This window comes from Epinephelus fuscoguttatus, linkage group LG18 (genome assembly GCF_011397635.1).
Source record: "Epinephelus fuscoguttatus linkage group LG18, E.fuscoguttatus.final_Chr_v1".
NCBI classification, from domain to species: Eukaryota; Metazoa; Chordata; class Actinopteri; order Perciformes; family Serranidae; genus Epinephelus; species Epinephelus fuscoguttatus.
In genome coordinates, this window is record NC_064769.1 from 3,926,755 (window position 1) to 3,954,107 (window position 27,353).

Consider the following 27,353-nt stretch of genomic DNA (forward strand, 5'->3'; position numbering starts at 1 on the left):
ATTGTGTTATCTTCACTTCGTTTCCACCACCATGTCTCCTCTGTTCACCGACTTTACTCCATGTCATATGGGTGTGTGCGTGTGGTTGTGTGTGCGCATGTGGAGGAGGTCAGCCTCAGCACAAAGCGCAGGTGAGAGGCTGCAGGATGATAATGAATTAATCCAAAATGCTAAAAAGTACTGATAAAGAACTAATAATGTTGAAGCTTACCAACACTACAATCTTTGATCATTTAGCCCCAGGGCTCATTTAATACCGGGTTTTGGTACCCATCATAATGTGGCAGCAGCAGATGTTTTAATCATGGCAGGGTGCCACAAATAAATAAATTTGTGGGAAACCCTGGTATTTCATATATGGAATATCAACATACTATATCTGGAAGAAGGTTTGCTTGCACAAAGCAAATTACTCAAGCTAAATGTTGTTTTACAATTCTAGCCTGCTTTTCATTACTGCAGCTGACCCAGTGACACTGGGACTGACCATAGCCATGTCACTCTCAACCACTAAGTACATCAGTTGCAGCAGTTAAAACCTGCACCAGTAAGACAAAACGAAACCAATAGTCAAAGCACATGTGAAAGAGGAAATGCACCCCCAAGGGGCCGTACACATGCTGTGTCTTTAACTGCCTGAAACAAGTGAGGTCAGGTGCTAGGTGCTACTGTTGTGACTTTTCTGTACCAGCTTTCAAGAGAACGGTGGCAAGTTGCATCTGAGTTTGCTTAGCAACCATAACAAGCACAGTGTCATAGCCTATTTACTGGAAATCCTGAGTGCAGAACCGAGCGCTGTTTGTGTGTAGGCCTGTCAGTGGGGCGGATGTAAACCTCTGGTAGCTCTGCACTAAAATGATCAAATTTTTCTCCATAGTTACCACAGACTGATATTTAAAAATGAAGGGAAAGATATCTGCGGGCTGTGAGTGGGTGGTCCTTGTCATATCACGGGGGGGCTGTGGCTCAGAGGTAGAGCGGGTCGTCCACCAATCGGAAGATCGGCGGTTCGATCCCCGGCTCCTCCAGTCTGCATGTCAAAGTATCCTTGAACCCTGAACCCCAAAATGCTCCCGATGATGCTTCCATCGGTGTGTGAGTGTTATAAAAAACTAAGTAGCCGGTGGCACCTTGTATGGTAGCCTCAGCCACCAGTGTATGAATGTGTGTGTAAAAAGAGCTTTGAGTGGTCAGATGACTAGAAAGGCGCTTTACCATGTGGTGCGCGCATGCATTCCAAAAGTGCTGCCAAGCTTAATTTGGCTCAGTGCTCCTGTGCTATTTGCACGTATTTAAATGAGGTAGTATGCAAACATTTTGTACTAAATTGGCCTCTAGGTCCAGTTCACCAAGATCAGCACTGATAGCCACGTGCATTTTTTTTTCTTTCATAACTGAAGTGCATTTATAAGGACCGACTCGCCAGTGATCATGCAGTCATGTTTTACAGTCTGAAGTTGTGCATTTGAAAACAGAGAGACTGGAATATTAAATCCTGTCACCTTTTAAATTCCTTCCCTTTAGTTTGGATGAAGGGTTAGGACCTGTGGCTTGCTGTCTGAGAATTTTAGTTTTCTCTCTCTCTTTCATCTCTGTCTGCTGTGTTCTTGGCACAAAGACACATTTATTCTTGGCCACATGGATAATTGCAATCAGATGCAAAAAAGAGCAAATTGCACTCAGCTGCAAACTTTAAGGGTGTGTTTGCGCTGTAATATTATTAGAGCAATACTTAAGTCTCACCCAGAGACATGGCAGATAGGGGTTGCCAATGATGTGCTATTGATGGTTCCGTATGCGGCTGCCATCCGGTCTTTGTGAATTTACCTGTCAGTTCCGTGTTCAGGGCACCTTCAGAGGATTTGTTTAATAACCCTGTACACTTAGTTCCAGTTTCTTGTTCACAACTACTGGACAGAGTTGAAACTTTTAGCACACAGTGGATATATTTTTATGCCTCTGCACTGACAATAGCCATACCCGAAGGCATTTTGTTTGCAGGTTGTACATCTGTCTTATTGTCATGAACGCAATATATTAAGAATACCTTGAGGACATTTAATCAGATTTTGCAAACCCACTTGGACTGAGTAATAAAGTGATTAGTTTTTGGTGGTCAAACATCAAGGTCGTTGTGACTTTGTCGATCCCTTTCTTGTGAGCATGGTATTTCAAGAATACCTGAAGGTTTTTCGGGTCCGGGCAGCTAAGCTGTCAGGACACTATTGTAATCCTAGTTATTCTTCTTCTTCTTCCGAGGAAATCATACTTCCCATGGGTGAAAACTCACCAAACTTTTCACAAAGGTCCAGTCTCATGCCAGATATCCTCAGCTGTAAACTCAAGCCAATAGTCTTGATGGTGGCGCTACAGCAAGCGTCTAAAGTTCGAAACTTTGAAAATTCATAACAAATCAACCATACGTGCTACAACTTAACTACTTTATCAAACTGTAGCCCCAATACTGAAGAAACTTTTGTGCATTTAAACCTATTAAAAATTAGGAAGTTCATCACTCTGTTTTTTTTTTTCCAAAAACTGTAAAACTTCCTAAACCTATCTCCTCCCACAATGTTTGCTCAGTTGACACCAAACTTGCTACAGAGCATCTTCAGACTGTCCTACAAAAACTATGTTTCTCCGATTTTTGATTTATCAAAAATTGAGCCTACAGTGCATTAAAATGTTTGACTGTAAACGGTACTGTAAGCATATACATGCAAATTCTTGCTAAATAAATCTTGAATGTTCATGAAAAAAACGACAAAATGGTAGTCATGGTAGATGATGTGTGGCAAATTTCAGAGTTTTATCTCAAAAACTGAATTTTTGACAGCATTTTGAATTTTGCTCTAATGTGAACAATTGGAGTCAATGTAAAAATGGCAATTTTAAACATCAGTTTTTCACTTATGGAGCAAATCAATCATTGTTACAAACAAATTACCAACATCTCCATGCTGTCTAGATGCAATATGTGTATTTTCAGATTTTTGTCTTAATAACTGAATTTTTTACAGTGGTTTCAAATCTGCCTTTCCATGCACGGATGGCTGCTTTCCTACACAACAGTGAATGGCTTACTCAGTTTGTGAAGCCACTGTTGACTTGCTACTTGCCAATTAGATCAGAGTGGTAGATGACTGTCTTAGGTTCCAGAGGTTGCAGGTTGAAGCCTCAACTGGTGCAGAATCCACATTGTAATGTAAACATCTTCTTGTGCTCCAGCTTATTGCTTAAAATTGCTTGAGCGTGACTGATCACTGTGCATCATCTTCAAGTCTTTTTTCTACTAGAAAATCTGCCTTCTCATGCTTGAAAATAAACCAAACTTTGTACAAAGATCCAGTGGCAATGCTTCAGTGTGAAACCATCTGAGGCTTCTCACTTTGCACATAGCTCAGCTAGTTAAACATCAGTTTTTCACTTATGAAGCAAATCAATCATTGTTAAAATAAATTCCATGCATGGACGGCTGCTAAACCTGCACGTCTGGCTTAGTCAATTTGTGAAGCTACACATGAACTGTCACTGACTAATTAGCTCAGTGAGATAGAAATTGATTCTTAGTCTCAGAGGTTGTGAGTTCAAGCCTCAGCTGATGCAAAAGGCAGATTGTGTTGCTAAATTCCAAAATGTCTTCCAATTCTTCTACTTGTTGGTCAGAATTGCCTAAAAATGCCCAGACCTGACCCATCGCTGCGCAGCAGCTGTAATTTGTTTTGTTTTTTTCTTCAAATTTTGCACAAACGGCCACTGGGACTCAACAATGAACTGAATAGATTTTAGTGACCAAAGGTCAAGGTCAGTGTGACCTCACAAAACATGTTTTTGGCCATAACTCAAGAATTCTTAAACTAATTATGACAAAACTTCACACAGATATAAATAGGATAAAATAATTAAGTGGTGAGATTTTGTATTCAAAGGCCAAAGGTCAAAGTCACTATGATATTATTATAATAATAATGATAATATATTAATATTGTTTATTATTATTATTATTATTATTATTATTATTCATTTATTATACTTAGTTTGTTATATATTTTATTTTATTATTATTTCAATTATGTTAAATATGATAATAATAATAATAATAATAATAATAATAATAATAACTCTTCTGGCCATTGTTCAACATCATATCTCACGAACAGAAGGGGAGACATTTGATCAGATACTGAATTGGTGACACTTATCTTGAAACTGTGCTGATTGTATAGATCTTCTGTGCTGCCAGTGGGAAGATGTGTGTGAAGCATCCATGTTTTCACAGACATGGAAGCAAACTGTAAGAGAAACTTGACTGGTGCATGGAGGTGCACAACCACAGGGCAGTTGTTGTAGTTAATCTATCATATGATTCATTACATCAGTTTAAAGCTTTGGGAAATATCTAAACCATTGTTTTGTACTGATACTCACTGGTTAATTTTTAGAGCACCTTCCTTCAAAAAGTGCCAGTAAAATACACTGGCCTCAAGTTTGATGATGGTAAACTGACAGCCAATAATGTTGTGGCAGCGTGTGTTTGATGGATGTTTGATCCCGATGTGGATGTTTTGTCAGTCTGCCTGTTCAGTTCAGACTTAGTGCATCACTACAACAGTCAACTGGCAGACATATCTGGATTTGGATAGGTCTCTGTGAAATAACATTACAATATATACTGTCAAATGATTGATTTGTAACTAAAACAGAAAAACATGGACAATGACATTCACATTACATGTCTCTATTGATTAGGGCTGCAACTAACAATTATTTTCATTGTCTACTAATCTGTCGATTATTTCTTCAGTTGGTCCTCTAATCATTTTATTGAAAAATGTGTTACAATGTTGAAAAATGTCAGTCTGTCTCTCCCAAACCCCAAAATGATGTCATCTAATGTCTTGTTCCGTACTCACACCAAAGGGTTTTAGTTCACCGTCATGGGAGAGTGTGTAAAGCTGCCAATATCTGAACGTAAGAAGCTGCAGTAAGAGTATTTTGGGGTACTTTTATAGTACTTTTCTATGAAAATGACTCAAACCGATTCGTCGTCTATTACAATAGTCACTGATTATTTTAATAGTCGATTAGTCATCGATTAGTTGACTAATCGTTGCAGCCCTACTATTAATGCTAAAACACCATCAGTTGTTTTTAGTCTGATTATAATTAGAATTTTATTTTCAATTTGTCCTTCTCTACAGGCAGAGACACCAAAGGAAAACTGTGTGTCTGGCATCAGTGTTCTTGACGTGGATGTGTGTGATGGAAAGTGTGTGTTTGAGGAGGACAAGGCCAGTCTGCCTTTGAAGAAAGACAAGTATCTGTCTGAGGAGCACAGCAGCGGTATCGGTGGCTCCTCCTGCATGTCCTCACCACGCCAGAGTGTGTCCGACAGCGACGAAGGCGGCGACATGGCTGACACCACAGCCAGCACTGTTCAGTACTCCTCGGTGGTGGCTCCCAGTGGTTACAAGGGTCAGACACCAAGCTGCCAGCCCCAGCAAGCTATTTTTTCACGATCTGAGTCCACACAGCCCCTGCTGGACTCTGAGGAGAACCCAGACATGTTGCTGCAGGAGGGCAGCAAACAGTCCCAGCGTTTACCCCGACAGCCCTGCTTCACACACACTGCAGGGAACCAAGACAGCATCAGCCAGCTGGAGATGGAGAAGCAGAAGGAGCTGGAGCCTCTGGACTTCTGTCCCCTGGAAGAGGACTCAGAGCAGACACCTACAGATGGCCAGTCAGCTGACTGGATGCCAGCAGCATCAGCCTCCAGCTACATGCCTCAGCTGGGTGGCTACAGGCCACAGTAAGAACACAGACAGACATAGATGTGTCATCTCTGTGAATGGTTCTGTGCCTTTATTAATGTTAAATGTTCATTTCAAGTCTTTGAAGCAAAGAGGACTGTATCAGTATGTTTTTGCACTTAACCAAGTATAAATAGTCCTGGATGCTTTGGGAGAGCACTGTGCAATTTGAATTAACGCTTCTAGCGGTAGTTTGCCGGCTTTTCACTCTCATGGAAAAATTACACAGCCACATCTTTATCTTAAAATAATGCCCAAAACATTCTCCATGTATGTGCAGTAAATGTCAGTTGTTCTGAAGCATGAAGCAGTTTGAGGAGTGATGAAGGATGAGGATGAGTGGATGAAGCTGTCTGTATGAGCAGTGACTTCCTGTATCGTCCTCTTGTGGAGGAGTTTTATTCCTGCAGGGATGTTACAGTCACCTAAGCACTGTCATTGAATGTGCGTTAAGTATGTTTTTAGTTTAAGTGTGTACACTGCACATGAATGTAATCATGCAACAGAGGTTCACACTGACATGTTCATGGTGCAAGTGCATGGTAAATAAAAAATCACTTTAACTGAAAATATAAAAAAGACAACTGTCTTACTACATATCTGAGTAATCATTTTGCTTTTCTTTTTATGGATGTAAGGTCTTTAAGTTTCATTAAATTAACAGGAGCATAAATGATTCCCGATAAGCCATTAGTGGTAAACAGTCAATTTAAGATTGGCTACAATGTTCCTACAGTACCCAGTGTTAGTCCATCCGTCTTACAACAGTGTTCTCACATAAATAGTGAATGTGCTATCATTGTGAACAGATGTGGTCCTGTGCACGCTGAGGAAGACATGGACCTGATATGCCCCTTTCTACCAGTGTCCTATCAGCTTGATGTCTGTCGCTCTTAAGTTTGGAAGCACCCTGACAAAGGATTTAATCAATCACTCACTGTGTTGCCAAACTGCTCTGAATTATTATAGGACTGTAGAACTCTGGACAGAAGCTTCTAAAGCAAATACAAATGAAGGCAGAAATCAGCTCGCCTGCAAAGTTTTTGAGTTTAAAACATTCATAGGAGTAAAGTCACTGTCATGCTTAATGAAACATAGGAAACATTGTGGACTTAATGTTGTGCTGTTACCTTTTTCAAAGCACTATTTTAATGTGAACTGCTGAAGAGGTCAAGCATTTTACTACCTGCTGCCAAAGGTTAAAGGTTTCTCTGTTTTGGAACGCAGTCAATGATGATCATATTAAATAATAAAATATGAAATAAATGTTTTAACTAGTGTGTTGATGTCATCTGCCATTTTTGTGAACCGCATATTGTTGCCATTGCCATCAAAGACAACAAGTTAAAGTGCCACTGAAGTTAAGGTTTTGGCTCAGAATATGAGAAAAGGATAATGGCCTTTTTACCATCTTTACCAAGAGTGTCTCTCCGTTAGTTTGGTGCTACAGTTAACGTTATTTACACTGAATCATTCAGCATAACGTTTGCCAATCTTTATCTCTGCGATTACAGATAAATTCATGAAGCTAAGCTCCAGAAGTTAACATTAGTTTAACTAGAGCCCTTTGGACAACAGCTACCAATGATGTATGATCACCGAAGTACAAAACTACAACAAAATAAACTAATGAACTCCCAGCAAACAAGGTGACATGATGAACGATGCAGCTAGGAGCTAATGTTAGGCTAACTTTAGCTAACATTAGCTAGAGATGTTAAAGATAACTTTATATTTCTTTCCAGCAAAGTGACAATACGTTGCCTCAAACACGACGTTGACTTACCTTAGAACAGATGTAGACATCCTTGTTAATCTTTTTCATGTTGAGTTGATGTTGTGGTCTACCGTTACCACACAACTTTATCCAAAGGAGACACTTTTCTCGGTTGAGATGTGGTTTAAGAAAGTGTAAAAAAATACACCTCGTCGCCCAGCCTGTTAGGATACCTTGTGTCGGAGTTGCATGTATCCCATGCACACTGTTTGACCATTTTTAAACTTAAAATCTCCGAAAAAGCTCATAAAACCGAACAAAACTGACTTTCTGTAATGCATTTCAATGAACGTCCAGGCTGAGAATGTCCGAGTGTATGGGAATGGCTATACGCACAGTGATTGGCTCATCGCGTTTGAGGGTGGGACTTAGCCATAGGTCAATTCTAACTGTTGTTGATCTATTTTTGTGCAGTTCAGCAACAAATATATTTTTCTAAATGAACGTTAAATTTCAGCTGTAATAGTGCAGCCACCAACAGTTCACCTCATTTTTTTTCTCACAGCTGTAACTTTGGAGATAAAAGCTTGTTAGCAATGCTAAATCAAAGTGAGATTGGACACCTGTCATGTCTGTGTCACCATTTCTGTCCTCTTTCCTAAACATTCAAACAGTGCTAGCAGCATGGTGCCGGGCAGACAATGTTGAGCCGTCAAGAAAAACACAATGATATTGTCTCATATTGATCGTATGTCCCTAAATTGAATATAATCGTAATCAAATATGCTATTGTTTTGCTTCGCACTGTGCTATGCCATGCCACACCACACCAGGGTCATCCCTATGTTTCCAGGGTTCTATGTTCCCCACTTAACCCTGCAAAAAAAAAAGCTTCTATGTTCCCTGCTTACACAAAAAGGGTTCTATGTTTCCTGCTTGGTTGAGCAGGCAACATAGAACCCGGAAAACAGAACCTTTTTTGTGTAAGCGGGGAACATAGAACCTTTTTTGCAGGGTTAAGTGGGGAACATAGAACCTGGGAAACACAGAACCCTGGAAACATAGATACGCTCCCCACCACACCACAGTGTATTTGTATCGTATCTAGCATGAGAAAACTTGTAATTTACCCCCCTCACAACGTGTCCTAACTGGATGCGAGCATTGCTCGACACTGCGTTACATCGAATGCTCTCTGTCCACACTGGATCCACAAAATATGGAACTCCGACATGTCATGTAAACAAACCATGTCACTAGCAGCTGTGCGCTCAGTAACGACTGAAAAGATGGCTGAGTATGTACTTCCTAATTATATTGTTGTAGTTCCTATGCTATGTCATCTCCACTTTATAAAACAATCAAGCTTGCTAGCATCCCACACAAGTCCTACCAGAAACCTTCATCTTCCTGACAATCTCCCTCCAAGCAGATGTCAACCTATTTATATTTTTGTAGTAAAAGAAGGAGGTATCCTGTAGGTAATTCTTCAGCTAAACCTCGTGAGTCAGCCGTTCCTCGTCCATTGCAGTGCTTCCAATGCAAGCAACAGAATAAAAATTGAAATAGGGCCTCCACCAAAAGTTCAACTCAAAACGCCATGCTACATCACGCCGCGTCGCTCGTGGGCAGTTAGGACAGTCAAACAGAAAACAATGCAATCAAACTGATTTAGTTATTACGCTTGCACACATCATATCCAGTTACTATGTGGTGTTACAGGGTAATGTAACATTGAATGTCTCATCATTTTCCAAGAGTCTTGAGCCAGGGCCTTGGCCTCCACCCAGCGACTTCAGATGAAAATGAGCTTTTAACTGTATCTAATACATGTAGCCTACTGTGCTTTGTCCCTGCTAAATAAACAACTAAATAAATAAATAAATAAATAAAGGACCTGACTGCGAGCGAGTGGAACAGGCTTTTTTAACAGAGGACTGTTCCACATGCCACAGTAGGAAAAGCACAGGTGTAAATAAAAAAATGGCTGAATTCCTTTCAGGGTCTGGGTATATAGTTCATGTTGTCTCACCGTCATGATTTACCAGGACACTTGCATAGAACTGAGCCATTGTTACATTTAAAGGCTCTCTAAGTTTTTGTCACATACAGCAAACATCTCCTCACAATCCGCTAGCTACATGTCCTCTGAATATGCTGTGAAAAAGTCCGGTCTCTGTAGGCAGCCCAGGCTCCGCAAATGGCAACAAAAACATTTTGGCTGAGGAAGACTTAGAGAGCCTTTAATGGTAACACCAGTCAAAATATCTGCTGTGAAACCAGCCTAAACAGGACTTAAGACAGAAAACAGCAAATATAAATCCTGGTGAGATAGGCTATGCTGACACAACATTGCAATGGTATTGTTTTCACTTTCTGTGTGTGTGTGTGTGTGTGTGTGTGTGTGTGTGTGTGTGTGAGATAGAGAGAGAGAGAGAGAGAGAGAGAGAGAGAGAGAGAGAGAGAGAGAGAGAAAAGAAAATTCACACTGTCCTATTACTCGCAATAAACTTTATTTAAATACACATGATTCTAAGGTACTGGAAGGAGCCTCAAACTCCTACTCTGTTAGGAAAATTAAAATTGGAAAAATGATTTGGTTAATGAACAATGGGACAGTTTCAGCAGATATTTGTCTGGAGGGAACAATCTGTTCAAGTAAAGACAGATGATGCGGTAGAATATACTCGTAAGTGACATGTTACACTAATGATTGGCTCACCACTGTGACTGAATAGCAACCTTTCCTGTATTTACGTCTGTCAATATTTTCTAGACTTCCTGCCATTTTTTTAAATGTCATTTTATTTTGTTAATGATTGTCATGTTAACAAATGTAATACAATTTTGAATTATGAAAAATTAAACACGTCTGAAGCACAATAATGAAACAAAGACATTACTTAAAACATTTATTTCATATCTTAAAATTACGGTCATTTACAGCATTACAAAACAGAAAAACTCAGGTCCAGAAAGGTCCAGTGTGTAGGATTTAGGGGCATATATTGGCAGATATGGAATATAATATAATATAATATAATTAGTATGATTTCTTTATTGTATAACCACCTGAAAATAAGAGTTGCTGTGTTCTCTTTACCTCAGAATGAGCCATTTATGTCTACATAGGGAGTGGGTCATCATTTATGGAAATCGCCAATGTGCAGAGCAGGAGTTACACTGATATGGAACTTGAAACTGCTTTATTCAGTGTTTCTAGCAGTTTAAATCACCTGATCCATTTGTTTTGGAGAAGAAGGGTACTCTGTGAATAGCTTGGCTTTCGGTTAAGACCCTCTGAACGTCTGGATCTTATGTTATGTGAGGAAAAAAAGTGACCACACATTAGCATGTGTTGGACTAGCCATCCGCAGCTTGCCAAACTGCATCTGAAATAAACATATTTGAAACATGAAAGTGTGTTATTCAGTGTTTTACTAGTTTAATTCAAAGGGTCAGTTTATCTTGGAGTCCTCTGTGGTTAATTCAGCTCATGGTAAAAAAAAACCCTTAACGTCTGGATTAGAAAAAGGTGAGCACATATTAACTTATCAGAGTAAAGGGGTAAGCACACTATTGCATGTTGTGGGCGAGTCTCGAGAAGCCAGATAGTGCTGAAGATGCACTGATTTGAAACTGTTCTATTCAGTGTTTTTAGTGATTCTAATTGCCTGGTCTGTTTGTTTTGGAGAAGAAGGGACGTCTGTGGATATTCCCAATAAAAACTTTCTGAATCACAAACACTCAAAGAATTCTCGCCAGGACAAGTTTCAGCTGGTTGCAATCTGCAATTCATGGCTAGACGCCACCAAATTCCCCTAAATCGTACACATTTCACCTCAGTGCTATTTTTGACTGCTATTTTACTTTACTTTTACTCACATTTTAGTCATTTTCATCCTTCATAGTTTTAGCCTAGTTTTAGTCAACAAAAATTCAAAACATTTTAGTCAACTTTTAGCCATTATGTTTTCTGTTTTGTTTTTTTTTTTATCTTTAAACTAATCCAATGAGGCTAATCCATGTATCAGAAATTAGAATCAAGGTAACGTTGTATAAAAAATATATATTAGACATTTTTTTCTACAACTACAAATAATTTCTGCACACTTACAAGGTGTCATTTCTCCAACAGTGTTTGACAGGTTTAAGGGGTGATTTATGAGCACACACTTACTGATCATCATTTGAAAAGCTCAACATCTCTCTAGTTATGCTCTCAAATCTTTGACACCACAAACAACTAATCTGAGACAACTAGGATTTGTACCCACATTCATTGTAAACTCTGACATCCATCTCACTGTTAACAAACAGAAAAACATTTAAAACCTTATTTCTTACTGTGTAATATGCATTTCCCCAAGCAGTTTTTGTTTTGTTGGGTCATATTTTTTTTCAGTGATTTTATTATTTCATTATGCTTTTAATACAAAAATTGTCAATAAAGATTTAAGTGAGAAAAAACCCCAAACTCAAGTCTTTCTTAATCTGCAATATAATAGTCTAGTCTAATTATCAAGACCTATTTTTGTCTTGTTTTGGTCATGGAAAAAAGGCTGTTGACGAAAAATGTATGTCATTTTTCCTTTATCAAATTAACACTGTTTCACCTTTAAATGACTAATAAGGCATCCCTTCTTGGTGAATGTAATGCTGTAACAGCTATCCCATTGTTACAACCATACCTGGTCACTCCTACATTTTGGCAGTTTAGCAAATTTGAAATCAGTATTATGAGTTGTTTGCTATGTCATAATTATGACACACTGAGCAAACAAATATTTTTATCCTAACCACTCCTAATTTCTTGCCTTCAATAATGGGCTCGTCATTCTGTAAATAGAGGACTGGATGTGTGATTTGATTTTAGGCACCATTTCCTCATTATTGATATTCCTGTTTAAAATATGTGCGGGTGAGCTTGATGCAGCTGAATGAGTGTGTCCTGGCGTGGGTGAGGACTCCAGTCTCGACAGTCACTGTGTAAATCGTGTCTCTTTAACTGAGGTATTCTCAGGACGGGGAGGGGGTGGATGGGTTCATCGGGTTCATGTAGTATTGGACGCCTCCTCCCATTTCAGGTTGGCTGCTTCCCTGGTTCCCTCGGTAAAAGGGGTAGCTGTGAGGCAAGTAGGTGATGGAAAATGGCATGGAAGTTTGCAGTGGAAACGGCTAAATAGTCGAGCTTGACCTTTTTTCGGGACACAGAAACTCGATCAGCTGGTGACTCCAAACTAGCTGCCATTTTCAGGTCATTCGAGGCATCTCACTCTAACTAGTTTGTAGCCAGCTGAATGAATAAGCCTGCTTTATTCGTCTATTAGTCGCCCACTGGGATGGGGGAATCGCTTTGTCCTGTGCTGTCTAGTGGTGGAATATAAATCATGATGGCTGATGGATGTTGCAGAGGGATGGAAAGAGGCAGGGGTAAGATTGCATCAGATTCTTTACCAAGACCCACATATCCTCAGCAATATGTCCAGACCGGTTCACAGCAGCAGGGCAATGACATCCAGGAGTTAGCCTCAAAACGCGTCGACATCCAGAAGAAACGCTTCTATCTGGATGTCAAGCAGAGTGTCCGCGGACGCTTCCTCAAAATAGCCGAGGTATGGATCGGAAGAGGCCGTCATGATAACATCAGGAAGAGCAAGCTGACGCTGTCTATGTCGATGGCTCCCGCTCTCCGCTACTGCCTGGGAGACTTCATAGATTATTATGCCCGTATCGGACTGCGGGGGGGCCTCGCGCCTCCGCAGCTCGAGGAGCACAGCAACAACGGCCAGGGCCGCGCGCACGACTCCCGCAGGAGAACGCAGGAGCAGCACGCGGCACTGTCTCCAACCGGCTCGGCGGTGTCCGACGACCATGCCCACCGCGTCCTCAAGAGCGAATTTATCGAGAGAGACAACAGAAAGTATTTCCTGGACCTGAAAGAGAATCAGAGAGGTCGCTTCCTCCGCATACGACAGACTGTCAGCAAAGGACACGGCACAATGGGCTACTACGGCCAGGGCATCGAGCAGACCATCGTGCTGCCAGCGCAGGGGCTCATCGAGTTCAGAGACGCACTGTCACAGCTGATTGAAGACTACGGCGACGAGGAGAGCGACGACCGCGGCCGAACGGGATCCAGGAATCACGACAACAATCCCGAGCTTCCAGAGGCTGCGTCTTTTCGGGTGGACAACAAGAGGTTTTACTTTGACGTCGGGTCTAACCGGTATGGTGTCTTTTTAAAAATAAGTGAGGTGCGGCAGCCGTATAGAAACACCATCACAGTTCCCCTAAAAGCCTGGGCTAGATTTGGAGAAAATTTCATCAGGTACGAAGAAGAGATGAGACGAATTTTCTCCTGTCACAAAGAGAAGAGGATAGACACACGGCAGGACAGCGAGGAGCAGGAGGACTGACCTTGGCAGTAGGCTGTGTCTGTGCATTTGCATGTATTCTAGGGACTCAGTTAATGAAATATCCAGACATGACAGTAACCTTAAACAACCCTCTATGCTACTGTATGTGTCCCTACGATAGCCTACTACAGGATGCAGTGTCCCACCTTAACTTTTTGGCTCATCTACCAAGGGCTGGTGAAGTACAAATTGTAACCTGCCAAGAAGTCATACATTCATAGCCCAATGCCTATGTCTGTTTCAGTGAAATATGTCAACTATTCATTTTCCAGTCTCTTCATTTCTCAGTGCTATTTAATGCACTTTAGTTACTTAGTCAGAGGCAGCCCAAGACTATTTGGGACCCTGAGCAGAACTGTATATTTCCCCTACCCCTCCCCTTTAAAATGAAAGAGTGTGCTGTAAATTACAGCAGTTTAGTTATAAGGGACTTTTCTTTACTTATCAGAGAAGGGGGTTGGCTGGGGCATGACTTCAGTTTTTTTTCACTCTTCCCTGAAGCTACAAAGATTTTTCCTTGAGGCTCCATAAGTGACTTGGGGAAAATGCATGACCCCTCCTCCACCATAAATTCATTACTAGATATTTAAAACTTACCATTTGATGTTTGAAAGTTAAAAGTTAAAATCCTGGAACTGGTGAAAAAAGCCTCAGTTTTTTTCACTCTTGTTGTTTATGCTAGGTAGTTCATGCAGTCAGTTTATTTTTGGCCAAATTTTAAATAATATAGAATAAAGTCATTTTGATGAAATATCACTATATTAAGTTCAGATTTGGTAATATGTCACACATGATGTAAATCATGAAAATTTGAAAATTTAAGGATAATTTCTGTTTTTACAGTTTCTGGCTATGATACATGGTGTAATTTTGGCATTTTTTTAAAAAAGAAAACATGCACTTTTTTTTTTTTAAAAAAGGTCTGCAGTAAAAGAAATACAAAACACAACCATTTAAATTTGTATGCTCCTCCCCTAAGCCAAAATAATAAACATAAGTCCCTTTCCAGTGCTTAAAAAATATTTAACATGCCTCCCACTTTTTGCACCACCCCTCCCACTTCATAAGTAATGAACAGTCCCTAAGTGTTGATAGAATGTGGTACCTGCTATACCACTTTAATATTTAGCCCCAAAGCATATTGATAATCAGTTTTATGGCGTGCAAGTGGGCAGAAAAACTGTCAACCACAACTGATCGCTGAGAGACAAAAAATGTAACTTATATAAAATGAATTAACTTAAAATGTGTTCATTATATATTGTGCAAAAACATAGAACATTTTAGTAATTACGTTTACATTTAAATTGCAACTATATGTATTAAAAAAACAAACAAACAGAGGACCTCACATGTGGAAGTTGGATGTTTGGGGGGCCCCCCTGCTGGCCATTAAGCCCTAAGCAGGAACTTGCTGTTTGTGCAACACACAGTGGCTGTATCGACTGGTGCAGGCTTACATAGAAAATAATAGACACTGGTGTGTGTTGCCCTTCAGTGGACTCCAGCTACGGCTGTTTCCTACACTGGGAGTTTAACATTAGATAGTTGCCACATTTTGAATAATACTGCAGCACGTGCGCACACACCGACACACACACACACACACACACACACACACACACACACACACACACACACGCAGTAGATGTCAGCATGTAGAGATTAGGCTTTCACCTCAACAATAACTCTGTGGCAAAATGAATGCAGGGTTCCACATTCATTTCAATGACCCAACTTTTCCTGCAGTGCAGTGCAAATTGAGTGTGTGCAAGTGACCAAACCAGGTGGAACACCTTGCAGTGTGTAAGATGTAGCAATGTGCCGATTTGCTGCTTACCTCGATGGCATCGAGACAAGGGGAGAAATGAAAGTGGCATAGAGTCCAGCCTCAGAGTAGAACCAGGACAGACAGTGCTGTGTATGGTGGGTTGGTTTTTGATAAACCTTCACACTGTGACAACACACTAACACAGCCCCTTGCACTGTTCTGCTGTAGAGCTATTGTGAGTGAGAAAGCACCAAACAGTTCACGATGCTTAACAAAGCTTGCAAAGGAGACAAAAATGAATCAAAAGATTTATGAGTTAGTGCAATACATCTCCTTTCTGAAACTATCCAACACTGGCACTTAGTCCACAAACATGGTACCGTGTTTGTCATATCTGTGTTTCCCTGAGCTGAGTCACGTTCAGATACTAATTTTTGATCTTTTACTTGCTTTGAACAAACACTTGAAAAATAATTGACTTGTGACATGTGCTGACAGATAGTTCACTGTCTGAATATGTATTTGAAATATGTCTCTTCTCACCAACCAAAAACAACCCGGTCTTGTTCCGAAGTCGTCAGATACTGCCGCTTGGTCATTGATTTCTGCATCACGCACAAACGAAAAACAGGCATCCTTTCGTGGCAATATGATATGCTGTTGGGAGGCATCAGTTGATAACGCCATCGGATGGCGTTAGTTTGAAACGCCACCGGACTACAACATAATTTAAGGACCTGGAAGGTCCCTAAAGGGCAGACAGGAGGGGTGTTAGATGGGTCAAACAGCACCGGATTTTCATCCAGAAGGCCGGTGTTTGCTTCCCCTATGAATGTTGAGCCAAACCATGACGTTTTTATTAAACCTAACCACATGCATTTGTTGCACAATGAAATAAACGTAAATGTGTGGTGTTTTACCATAGAGTTCTCAATGGGCCGAAAAGATTACAACCTGAACCTGGCCGACCCATTTGAGTTAAAGCCTGAACCTGGCCCATCCAAGACCATCATATAAAATACTGAGCGCGACCCCACAAAAAGCAGTAGATGGCTTCTAACACCACAGTGGCTGTGTGGTAACGGAAGCCACATACATCTCCAGCTGAAGATGGACCAGCTCAATAGTTCACTGACTCTCCACAGTCTTTAAGTTTACATGACATTAGAGAAAATCAATTGTGTTTGTTCAACTAAAACCAGACTTTTAAAATAAACGTAAACATGTTAGTATGACTGAAATTGTACTAAATCGTATTTCTCAAAGTCAGACTAACACACCCAGATAATGCGATTGGGAGTGGAATAATTCCTGCATGTATACAGTCAATCAGACCCAAACTGGCCTTGGCACTCTGTGCATGCGCCACAGTTTGCACCCTGAGCTTTGACCTGGAAGTCAAGTAGCATTAAATGTGTAACAGGAGAAGAAGCTGGTAACAACTTGGAGAAATCTGCATCCAGAGCCGTGCATTTTTTGATGGAGGAGGAGACACAGTTCATGCTTTATCAGCTGAAAGAAGGTTGATTGTTTGGTGTGTGGCGTAATTGGTCGACTGAAAAATGTGCAATACTAACAAGCTGAAAGGGGGCATATCGCCATCTATTGTAATGGAGTCAGACATACTTCAGTCAATAAACTGATTCCCCTCCCATGTAAATTTACTGACTGTATTCCTCCGTTAGAGAAGCTCCCTGCTCCAGCCCGGAGAAAGGACAAAGAGCCCAGCATGGAGCCTGGCTGCCCCCTCTCTTCTTTCTGCCTGCAGAACAAGTACTGCGAAAGAAATGGGAGATGATATCAATCAGTCACTCAATATATAATATTTGTTGGATTTACATTTTAAATAAATAATTACTAAATAAGTTAAGCACAGAGGGCTCACTTTTAATAGTTTTCATTTATTTATTTAAAAAATAAAAAAGGCTGGAGCCCTACTTGGCTAAGCCGCTCAGTACTAATTTTCAGCTCAAACCCAGTCCGATCCATCAGGTTTTTGGGGACCTGTCAGGCTTGGGTTGAGACTGAGAACTCCATTTTATTGTTGTTGAATGTTTATCTTTAAAAAGACTGTAAAAGTAGCAAGTACATTTCCTGTGAAAATAGAAGTGTATTTTAAAAACACACAATGCATGTTACAGGTGTAAATTGACACAGCATCCCAGAACATCAACAACAGACGTACCCAGGATACCTAGCGCGTAATATATAGACATGAAAGTCCACTGACCAAGCGGCGATGTGTGACAAGCTGGGAGTGAGAATGTGTTGCCAAAAACCCCGTTCAGGCAGGTAATAGCAAACAGACAGCGACTGCTGTCTGTAAACACTTGTGTAGATCTCATTATTCTTAAGGAAAAATGTGTTGCTGTTGTTACATTATTTATACTCTATGGCAATTATAGCCCAACAGCTCACATTTAGACACTTTAGTTTTTCTGAAGGAAAGGTATTTTACATGTGTTCTGCTGAACGCTCAAGATCATATGCAGCTTGTCTTCAGTGACTACATGGCGAAATTTGGCAGAGCTCACAGTACAATACACAATCATGAAAGACCTGAGGCATAAATGATGCCCCAGGTTGCAGTAATGCCAGTATAGACAGCTAAACTGTTAGATGGACGTGTATGTGTTCTCTCCAGTGAATTTCAGACAGAAACATGCAGCTGAAACACAGCCATCACTGACAGACAAACAAGAAGCAGACCTAAACTGGCTCTGCACTGGCACTTGGAGGAACAGGGTTCCATCTTTCCATTTGTGCACCATTCTTTGCCACTTTGAAACAATTATTAATTTCTTCCCCCCACACCAGTTGTGAACAGTTCACCAAAGAGGAACTTCCTTCTCAGATTTTTTTGGCAGCATGAGGAGGTAGTATCTTCAGTGAAAAAAAAGAAGAAGAAAAGAAATAGAACAAAGTCTGAGGAAATATATTTTTTCTGCTTTTTTTATCCTATTAATCATGTCATGAGCCCTGAGATTTATCTTGCCACCCTGTGGGGTCTGACCCCAAGGTTCTGAACCACTGATGTAGACAGTCCCAGTGCCAGTTGTATAGTGATGCCTTTAAAACTCTTGTGGATACTTGAAACATTGAGAATTATAATTTATATTATTTAACTTCATGCCCCTTACAATACTACTCACTGATAATATTTGAAATGAGGCATCAAAATGAGTTCTTTCCAAAATCTACTGCTTCATATGTAGGAAAAATAATTGATTTGATTTTGGAATATGTGGTGCTATGGAAATATCTTCATACATTTTCTTTTTGTCATATAAAGTTGTTGATGTTAGATCTAGGACAGCTGAGATCTACAGCTCTCTGATGACATAAAGGTGAAGGTAGAAAGCGGACAGCTCAGTGCTCATCGACACACTGGGTAGAAAGATGAATGGTAGCATAGAAAGGGCTCAACACAACATCCTGCCTTTAAACCATACCAATGTGCTCATTTCTGCAGAACCTTGTATTTTACTTTTCCCAACTATCTACTGATAAGGAAATGGAAAAGCTGTCTTAAAGTGTCCATGTCTTACCTGTGTTTTCTTTTTGGCTGTGTGTCTCTAACAATCCATGAAGTGCTGCTTCTCCATTAGAGCTTGAATGGCAGTTTGCTGTACATTGAGTGCTGTGTATTGTGTATGTGACCTGCACAAAAAAAGAGCTGCTCACTAATGACAAAGAGTCCAATTCAGACTTTGACGCAACATATAACTACAGTTACTGCAACTACAGTCTGTAAGATCAGACACTGTGCCAACTAAAATCAAGACCTTACAACTTTTTTTTTCTGATGTAAAAATTCCTCACTGAGGAAACACTGAGAATGGAATTACCTGAACTAATCCAGACTCACATGGCTAACTCGATATAATAAACATTTCCAAGACATAAACTCCATCAGTACAATAGAGTCATGTTATACTAACCACTCTTAACACAAATACTCTTCTTCTTCATTAATGTGTTACTGTCACTTCTGCTTTGCTGTTGTTCTGTTCACAGTTAAGCTAGTGTAGCTGAATATCAATTCATTTCCTGCAGAAGTTTCAATGAAAACAGTATTTCTGTTGCAAAAGAGAAACTTAAGAGCAGCAGACAAATAGTTTGTGTTGACAGAAAATTAAGATGAGCATCTGCTACAGTATCTGGTAAAATATTCCAATAACAAGGACATTAGAAATAATGGCATGTCTCAAAAATACCTGCAGTATAGGTAAATACAGTGTACTATTTGAGAATTGACAGCATATATAAAATATAATTCCTAATATACTAAAGAATCATAAAGTGCAACAGCTGCTGATGGTTGGATGCTAGGAGAATGTTAGGACTTCTAACACTTAAGTGTATTCTCTTTTAAACTATCATGTAAGAAATCAGATTGCCAGCAGATGTTGATGCAGGTAAACTGCACCTTCACCATCCTGCAGACAGATTGCTGTGGAGAGGTGTCTTAGTGCCTGCTGCAGTTTTATGAAGACAGACTGGCACCAAAATGCCCAGTCACTTGTGCCTGCTGCAGTATTTGGCAAAGACAGTTCCACAGAGGTAGATGTGTCTCAATATTATTTGTGTGAACAGGTTAACAATCTATGTGTTAATGTGTCTTCTGTAAATATAAAACATCAGCAAACACAAAAATGATTTGTAAACTCAAAAAACTACACTGTAACCCCCAATTTGCTCACTCAACTTAAAAATGTAGTGGCTTGAACTGAAAATGTCACATGACCCTTGTCTGACAGGAATTTTATGTCAGTTCAATGTAACTTTTTTTGTTGTTTGAGTATTTCATTTTATGTTATATGAACACAAAAGCACTGAGTAAAAATCTTTATAACAGTTTTTTAATATTGCATTTAACTATAAAAATATATGTTACGTGCACAATGATAGTGTTTATGGGCATTGAACTAATTGGCTTTATAACTTGTAGTCAAATTAACTCAAAAATTGTTGACTTATAAAAAAAATGCTGTCAACCTCACAAGGGTTTTTGTGTCAAGTGAACAAAAAGTTACGTCATTTTAACAATTCGGAGCATTTGTGTTGACTTTTCATTTAAAATTTGTGTCATGGATGGATTGGGGTTTACAGTGTATTTGGCAAATATAAAAAGGATCTGCTATCAATATATTCCAAAATTAAAAAAAACATATTTGTGAATACATGTAACTAACTTTAAATAAAAACACATACACATTAAATAAAAACACATTTATTGATATCTTCCTAACATTTACAACTTTCCAACAGATATTTTTTTGAATCTGTTTTTTATTTGTGAATCTCAATTCTATGCTTGCAGATTTGGATTTTATGCACACTGAGGCTTTGTAAATGTATGGAATTTGTTTGTGTATTTGCAGATGTTTAATATTTGCAAAATACTTTTGTGAGTTTGCAAATCTTTTTTTGTATTTGTAGAAGCTGTTTTATTATTACTGATTACACATCCACCAAACAGATTGTAGATCTTCTTACACAAATTATTTTTGAGACAATTCCATCTCTATATTTGCAGTGTTTGCAGATCCGTTTGATATTTGCAAAATAGTTTTTTGAATTTATTAATTCTTTATTGCTTTTGTGGGAGGTGTTTTAAACTTTAAACACAGAGGTTGTTGATCAGTTCACAAAGATAATATTGACTGAAATCTATCTCCATATGTCTGAGTTGGGCCCTTTGTCTCAGTGGAGCTCTACAGCATTGACCATGTCAACTCCAACTTTAATAGAGTTGAGATGTCATAAAATAACCGGTATTGGTGTAGGAGGGGGAAAAAAAATGCAAAAACTTCATAAAAATCAGTGTTGAAATATTTGTACTGGTGGCAGCCAATTCTTGTGATGCCTTTAGGTGCATGAAAAGCACAGGACTAGTTGGATTTGGTGTGTTTGTTGTACTGTCTGGTGTAGGGCATGAACTTTAATGATTCAGTGAGTTGTTTGTATTTATGAATGGCTTAGTTATATAAAGCAGTGTAGGAAGTATAATTCAAAGCACAATTTATTTTAGAAATGATGTGGAATTATAATATATATTCGATTCTTTACATTGATTTGAGTCAGCATTGATAGCCAGTGAATTTGGCTCAGGAGGCGAATTTTCTCAAAGATTAAATTTTGCCTCAGCCAAGATATTTAGATAAAGACATGATATTTATTCTCCTGAAAGTGGAATGTGAATTCCTTTAAAGGTATTATGTCCTCTGTCTTTTGTATTCCAAATATCACTCCAAAAAGCACTTTAAATAAAAGCTGCACTTTTGTTCTGCTGCTCTGTAATCAGCTGACAAAGAGGGACCATTTCTATCCATGCCTTTGGTATAAAGTGACAATCATGGTACCCTGCTTATAGAATCTGATGAGCTGCAGTTAAACACAACTCCCATCATGATCTGTGTTCAATTTGCAACAGCCCCTCATCAAGATGACAGTCTGGAGTTGAACATTTTGTACATATTAATGCAAACGTCACATTAAGCAATCATTGTCAGATGTACTGAGACACTAAAGTCTCACTGAGTTTTGTGAAATGAGCACAAAATTTGAATTGCAGATTTCATCCTGGACATAAATAATGTGAAGACTACTCTAGCATAAACAGCATTGTTTGGCAATAGTGCAAACTATGGCTGTCATTATATATTTGAAATTCGAACAGGCTCGAAAAACTTTAAATGTTCAATGTGTAATCATCTATCTATCTATCTATCTATCTATCTATCTATCTATCTATCTATAATCTACTCTAAATCAAAATTCAGCTTACAGTCTAAAAAATGATTCATCAGTTCAACTTAAAAAAATAAGTTAACAATTTGTCTGCATATTTTTTTATGATATTTTTGGGGGCATTTTTGGCCTTTATTTGATAGGACAGACAAGTGTGAAAGGGGGAGGGAGAGAGAGAGGGAATGACGTGCAGCAAAGGGCCACAGGCTGGAGTTGAACCCAGGCTGCTGCGGCAACAGCCTTGTACATGGGCTGCCTGCTCTACCACTAAGCCACTGACGCCCCTGTCTGCATCTTTTTAAGTAGTCCCAACTCTGGCATTATTGAGCCAATCATATGAGTCTTTTCGAATCTGACAAATCCATCAAGTTTAGTACAACTGACATAATATGCTTTGACTTTATAAAGCTTAATTAAGTTGAACCAACCTAATATTTAGCCAAAGTTGTGGTAATGTTTAGTGGTCATGTAATTTTTAAAAAATATTTCCAGCTCCTACTCAGAAATGTCAGAAACGTTTTTGATTTTTGACCAACTTCTTAAAATAAGATGTCAACACTTAAATGTAGCAAATGTAATTTGTTATACTGAAACACTTCTTTATTTCAAGCATTATCCACTAACCCCAGGAATCATTTTTAGAGGCCGTGCCATCTGATCGATGTCCTGCTGTCAGTAAACACGTTTTTTGTTGCTGCTAACATTTAATGGTGAATATTTATAGCAGATTATTATGATACCAAACCATTTGAGAAGTTAGGGAAAGGATCTTTTAATTTTATACCTTTATGTAACAGTGTAGTTTTACATTAGATTAGGTGGGATACACTTGAATTAACTATGTTAGTTCTCGTTCAATTTTTTATTTTATTTTTTAAAAGGTGACAGGCCAAGTACAAACAGGACATTCTACCTGGAGAAAACTTGATTTTTTTTTTGTCATGGATTCTTCTGGTTTGCTACCAAAATGATGGCAGTTGTATCAAAAGCCATCAGAAGCATCTCCCTCGTAATGAATACACTGCTCTTCTGTAAAACACACTTTTTTTTTACCCTCTTTGGAACTACTTTGTGGTCTTAGCAGATGTTTCTTGTCACGATTTTGTGCTCCTTTCACAACATTTCATGGGACCAAAGATGTATGTGTTTGGGATGAGAAGGAAAATGCTATTGGCTCTAAAACATGACTTTTTCTGATTTAGTACTGTGTGCTCCTGTCTGTTCTGTAGAATCAAAATTGTGTACTGGATGTCGGTGGTGGAACCCTTATAAAAAGTTTCCTTACTGTCGGGAAAGTATGTCATACTGCAGAGCTTAAAAAATTATTAAGAAAAACAAATAGTGATCCTGACCTAATAGAATAACAAATTAACCCTTACTTCTCTTCATCCAAAACTGAAGTAAATAGATAGCAAAAAGAAAGGTGCAAATGCTTTGTCTGAATTTATAACAATGTTAGTCTCTTATTTGCATAATAAAAGTGGGTATTTAATATATTCATATGTTATATTATTTGTTCCCCTTAGAGAGGCACACTGGTGCTTTGCTTTTTTATCCCATTACTAACAAATAATGCCTCCCTTATTTTACTGCGGAGCTGCAGCATATCTCAACAGTCAACCCAAAGACAAACTGTAAGATAATATAGAAAAAGGATCAAGTGAATTAGTAAACTTCTTGCATTAAAAGGATTGCCTTTGGGAACAGCGAGGGCTGTTTGCAAATAACTGCGCTGACTGAATGAGAAAGAATTTGGGCTTCTAATTGAACCTACTGCTCTTACTTGCTTATCTTTCTTTGTGTGCACAGTTTTTCTGTGTGATTATTTCAGGTGCACCCACTTTCAGTTTGATCTCCAGGTGAAGTGGTTTAGGTCACCTGGATTATTATGCTTTCCCTATATTAAGCCTCAAATTACATGCTTCTCTCCTGGAAACTTTAGAGTTCAAATATGCAGAAATGATGGACCTATAAAATAAAGTGTTACTGTTTATTTGCATGGCATACTGACATGAATGGAAACTACTGAATCTGAAAACCACTGATCTTTTTAGTAATATAAAGAGCGTGCAATTTGAATTTGAGCATCTCATACCCTCACACTCTGTGTATGTAAAAGGTTGCTGTGAAAAGGATGTAGATCTCTCACTGACAAAGAACAGCAGCTGTGGTCAGCTTGTCTTCAATGGCAGCAAGATATGATACAAATAAGTGGTGAACAAGGCCTTCTGCTGTTTAACTTCAACTGAATTTAATTTAAATTTAAGATTATTTTGTTAAATCATCCCAACTTATGTGCTTTGACACATGCACAAAAAGTTGAGGTCCACTGGATAGCTTTCTCTGGAGCTTAGGAAGACCATGATATGACACCAGAGTATTAGCACACAAGAAGGAGTGCATTCAGCCATATTTAGACCACAGCTGCTCTCCCTTGTCACTCAAGAAAGTACAAACAGCAGCTGAGGACAGATTTTTACTTTGGGATGATCAGTACCGTGCATAATGCTGGTATGGTCTTGTGAGAAAATCAAATGTTGAGTGGACAGTCAGCAGAGAGCTACGGGGGGAGGGCTACAGGATGTTGGACTTTGATGAACAACTTGGTGAAAGGAGATCTGGACTGTTAACAAAGATCTAATGTTTCCAACCTTGACGCCTTAAAGCACCTTTACTATTTGACTATTTTTGCTTATTTGAATTCATGTGCTTTGTTTATGCAAATAAGAAATTATTTTGAAAAAGGTCCACGGGTCAAAAGCCACAGTGAAGTAGTTCTGATAGGGATAGGTAATCAAAGAAAAGATGTGGGACTCACCTTGACAAAGTGTTTGTGTATATTTGTGGTTGTGCAGGTAGAGTGATGTGAATGTATGCACACTCAAGAAGACATTCTGGTTTGCTGTTTTGTTTTGCCCTCTGTTTAACATCAGAGTGTTGGAGTGGGAAACAAAGAGATGTAGATGTCTGGTAATCATTTAAAAATGAACTGAAGTGAATAATGAAAATGTGAAAAGGTGTGTATTTAGATAAATGTAATGTAATACATTGGTGTGTCCTATAGTCCTGTAGAGTAAGACTTAAAAAACAAGGACGTTTTGTACTCTAGCACTTTCTTTAATGTGTACTGTATTAGTTCATCTTCTACATGTAAAAGTACTGTATGAATATTCATTACTTGCCTTGTAATGTTTGAAACGATGCTACGTTTAGAAATGGTAACCAAGAAAACAAAGTTTTTAGAGTGTATGCATGCCAATGGTTGGGTCCCAGTATAATAGGAAAACTATATGAAAAATGGTGCTATGTTATATTATATAAAGGTGCTTCTATGGACCCCAGCTGAATGCATGCAAAGAGGAACTATCAAAAGACGAAGAAAAAAAAAAAGAAAATTGATGTCCTACTGCTGTTTTCAAATAGTGCTGCCTCCCAAAGATGTCGGAAATGTGGAAATTCCAACTTTCTATTTGTTAAAATGCAACAGCCTCTCAAGTTATTAGGCTATTCCAACTCTGGTGTACGATACAGAAAATCATAATGTCAGCAGGCTCCACAAACTTGAGCACACTGTGTTACTTTCACCCTGTTGAGATTCCTCCAAACATAACATTTAGTGTTTGTTGGGATGGAGCATTTTAACTTGGACGAAGAAAGTTTAAGTGGAGAATCAACTTGGATATGGAGGTTGTTTTTACAATAAGTCAGCTGGGAATTTCCAACTGAAGACTAGAAATGGAACTCCTAGTAGGTGGCAGATATCCTACCTGATCACAAACGGTGAAGTCTAACTGTAAATGTCAACAGTACCAGCCTCCACAGCTCTAAGACAAACTGTTTGTAGCCCTGAGCCAGTATGCTAAAATACAGAAATTGGCCAGTATTTATAAAGACAACATAAACCAATAATATCTCCAACTTCAGCAGTCAGTCATGAGGTGGTTCTATTATTAAGAAAAGTGTCTATTTACAGTTACACTGCCTTTGTGACAAAGGTCTAAAAGATCTATAGACAATCTAACGACATCATTTTGTACTCTTAATTCTTCAGATGTTTATGTGTTGAAATATTTTTTCATGTAGCAGAATTATAGGACAGCAAACATCAATATAGACTTTAAAAGATCAAAGTTTGAGTGTGGAGAACTTTGTGCTGATTGATGCTGGAAAAGAATTTGGATGGGAAAAGAAAATATGTATGCTTATTGGTTGTACTGACCATCTTTCTTTTTATGTTGTTCATTAAATGTTTTACAGGATTATCAACACTTTGATTTGTGTTCCATTTGAAGACTCCAGCCTGTGCCATACTATACTGTATGCATCTGTGAGCTGTTCACAGTGTTATTTTGCTGAGGTAGCCAGAAGCACATCCATGTGAAAGAGGTGGGGCTGTTAATCAGTGGTGCAAGGTAGTTACCACAGGCCCCAGTGCATGCTGTTGTGACGGGTGGTAGTGCATGCTAGTTACTGGTGCTACTTTTTCCTCCTGATGGTTTCTGTCTTGTCCTTTCTTACTGCCACTGTTATGTCTGAAAGACATGACTACTTACTGGACTTGCAGATGTGCTCAGCTTGTCAGTCTTGACAGATTTTGCACCTAAACTAGCTACTGTATCGTATCCAAATAGAGACTTGACATTCAGCAACATCAACGTACGTGCCACCCAACAATCAGACTTAAATTACGTGTAGGCACACTAGGCTATATGTGACATTACTATAGAGTATGTTTTGCTACTTAGTTTGATGATAATGAAGCTGCTCTGATTATGCTACATAAAACACATCAAAGGAATGCCAGACTGCTTCTGCTACTACAGTAAAGAGTGGAAATGTAAATAATGACTGATGAGGTCTATCTGACCGAAATGTGGCGT

The 27,353-nt window shown here is 39.0% G+C and overlaps 2 protein-coding genes across 5 annotated transcripts in view; both read left to right on the top strand.

The window, feature by feature from the left end:
* Positions 1-7,093, top strand: part of il6st (interleukin 6 cytokine family signal transduce) — a 46,295-nt gene extending 39,202 nt beyond the window's left edge. For all 4 annotated transcript variants that reach the window (XM_049604014.1, XM_049604016.1, XM_049604013.1 and 1 more), the window contains one exon: positions 5,202-7,093. In XM_049604014.1, coding sequence (XP_049459971.1) covers positions 5,202-5,816 — 615 coding nt within the window. In that variant the 3' untranslated portion in view covers positions 5,817-7,093. The remainder of the gene's footprint in view (positions 1-5,201) is intronic.
* Positions 7,094-7,243: 150 nt separating this feature from the next.
* On the top strand, positions 7,244-26,735 carry purg (purine-rich element binding protein G). Its single transcript, XM_049604107.1, has one exon. It carries the CDS (start codon positions 12,921-12,923, stop codon positions 13,947-13,949), a length of 1,029 nt encoding a protein of 342 aa, XP_049460064.1. The 5' UTR covers positions 7,244-12,920; the 3' UTR covers positions 13,950-26,735.
* The last annotated feature ends 618 nt before the right edge of the window (positions 26,736-27,353 follow it).

What these genes read in the sequence shown, in the direction of transcription:
- purg (XM_049604107.1), top strand. Translation starts at nt 12,921, where the DNA reads ATGATGGCTGATGGATGTTGCAGAGGGATGGAAAGAGGCAGGGGTAAG.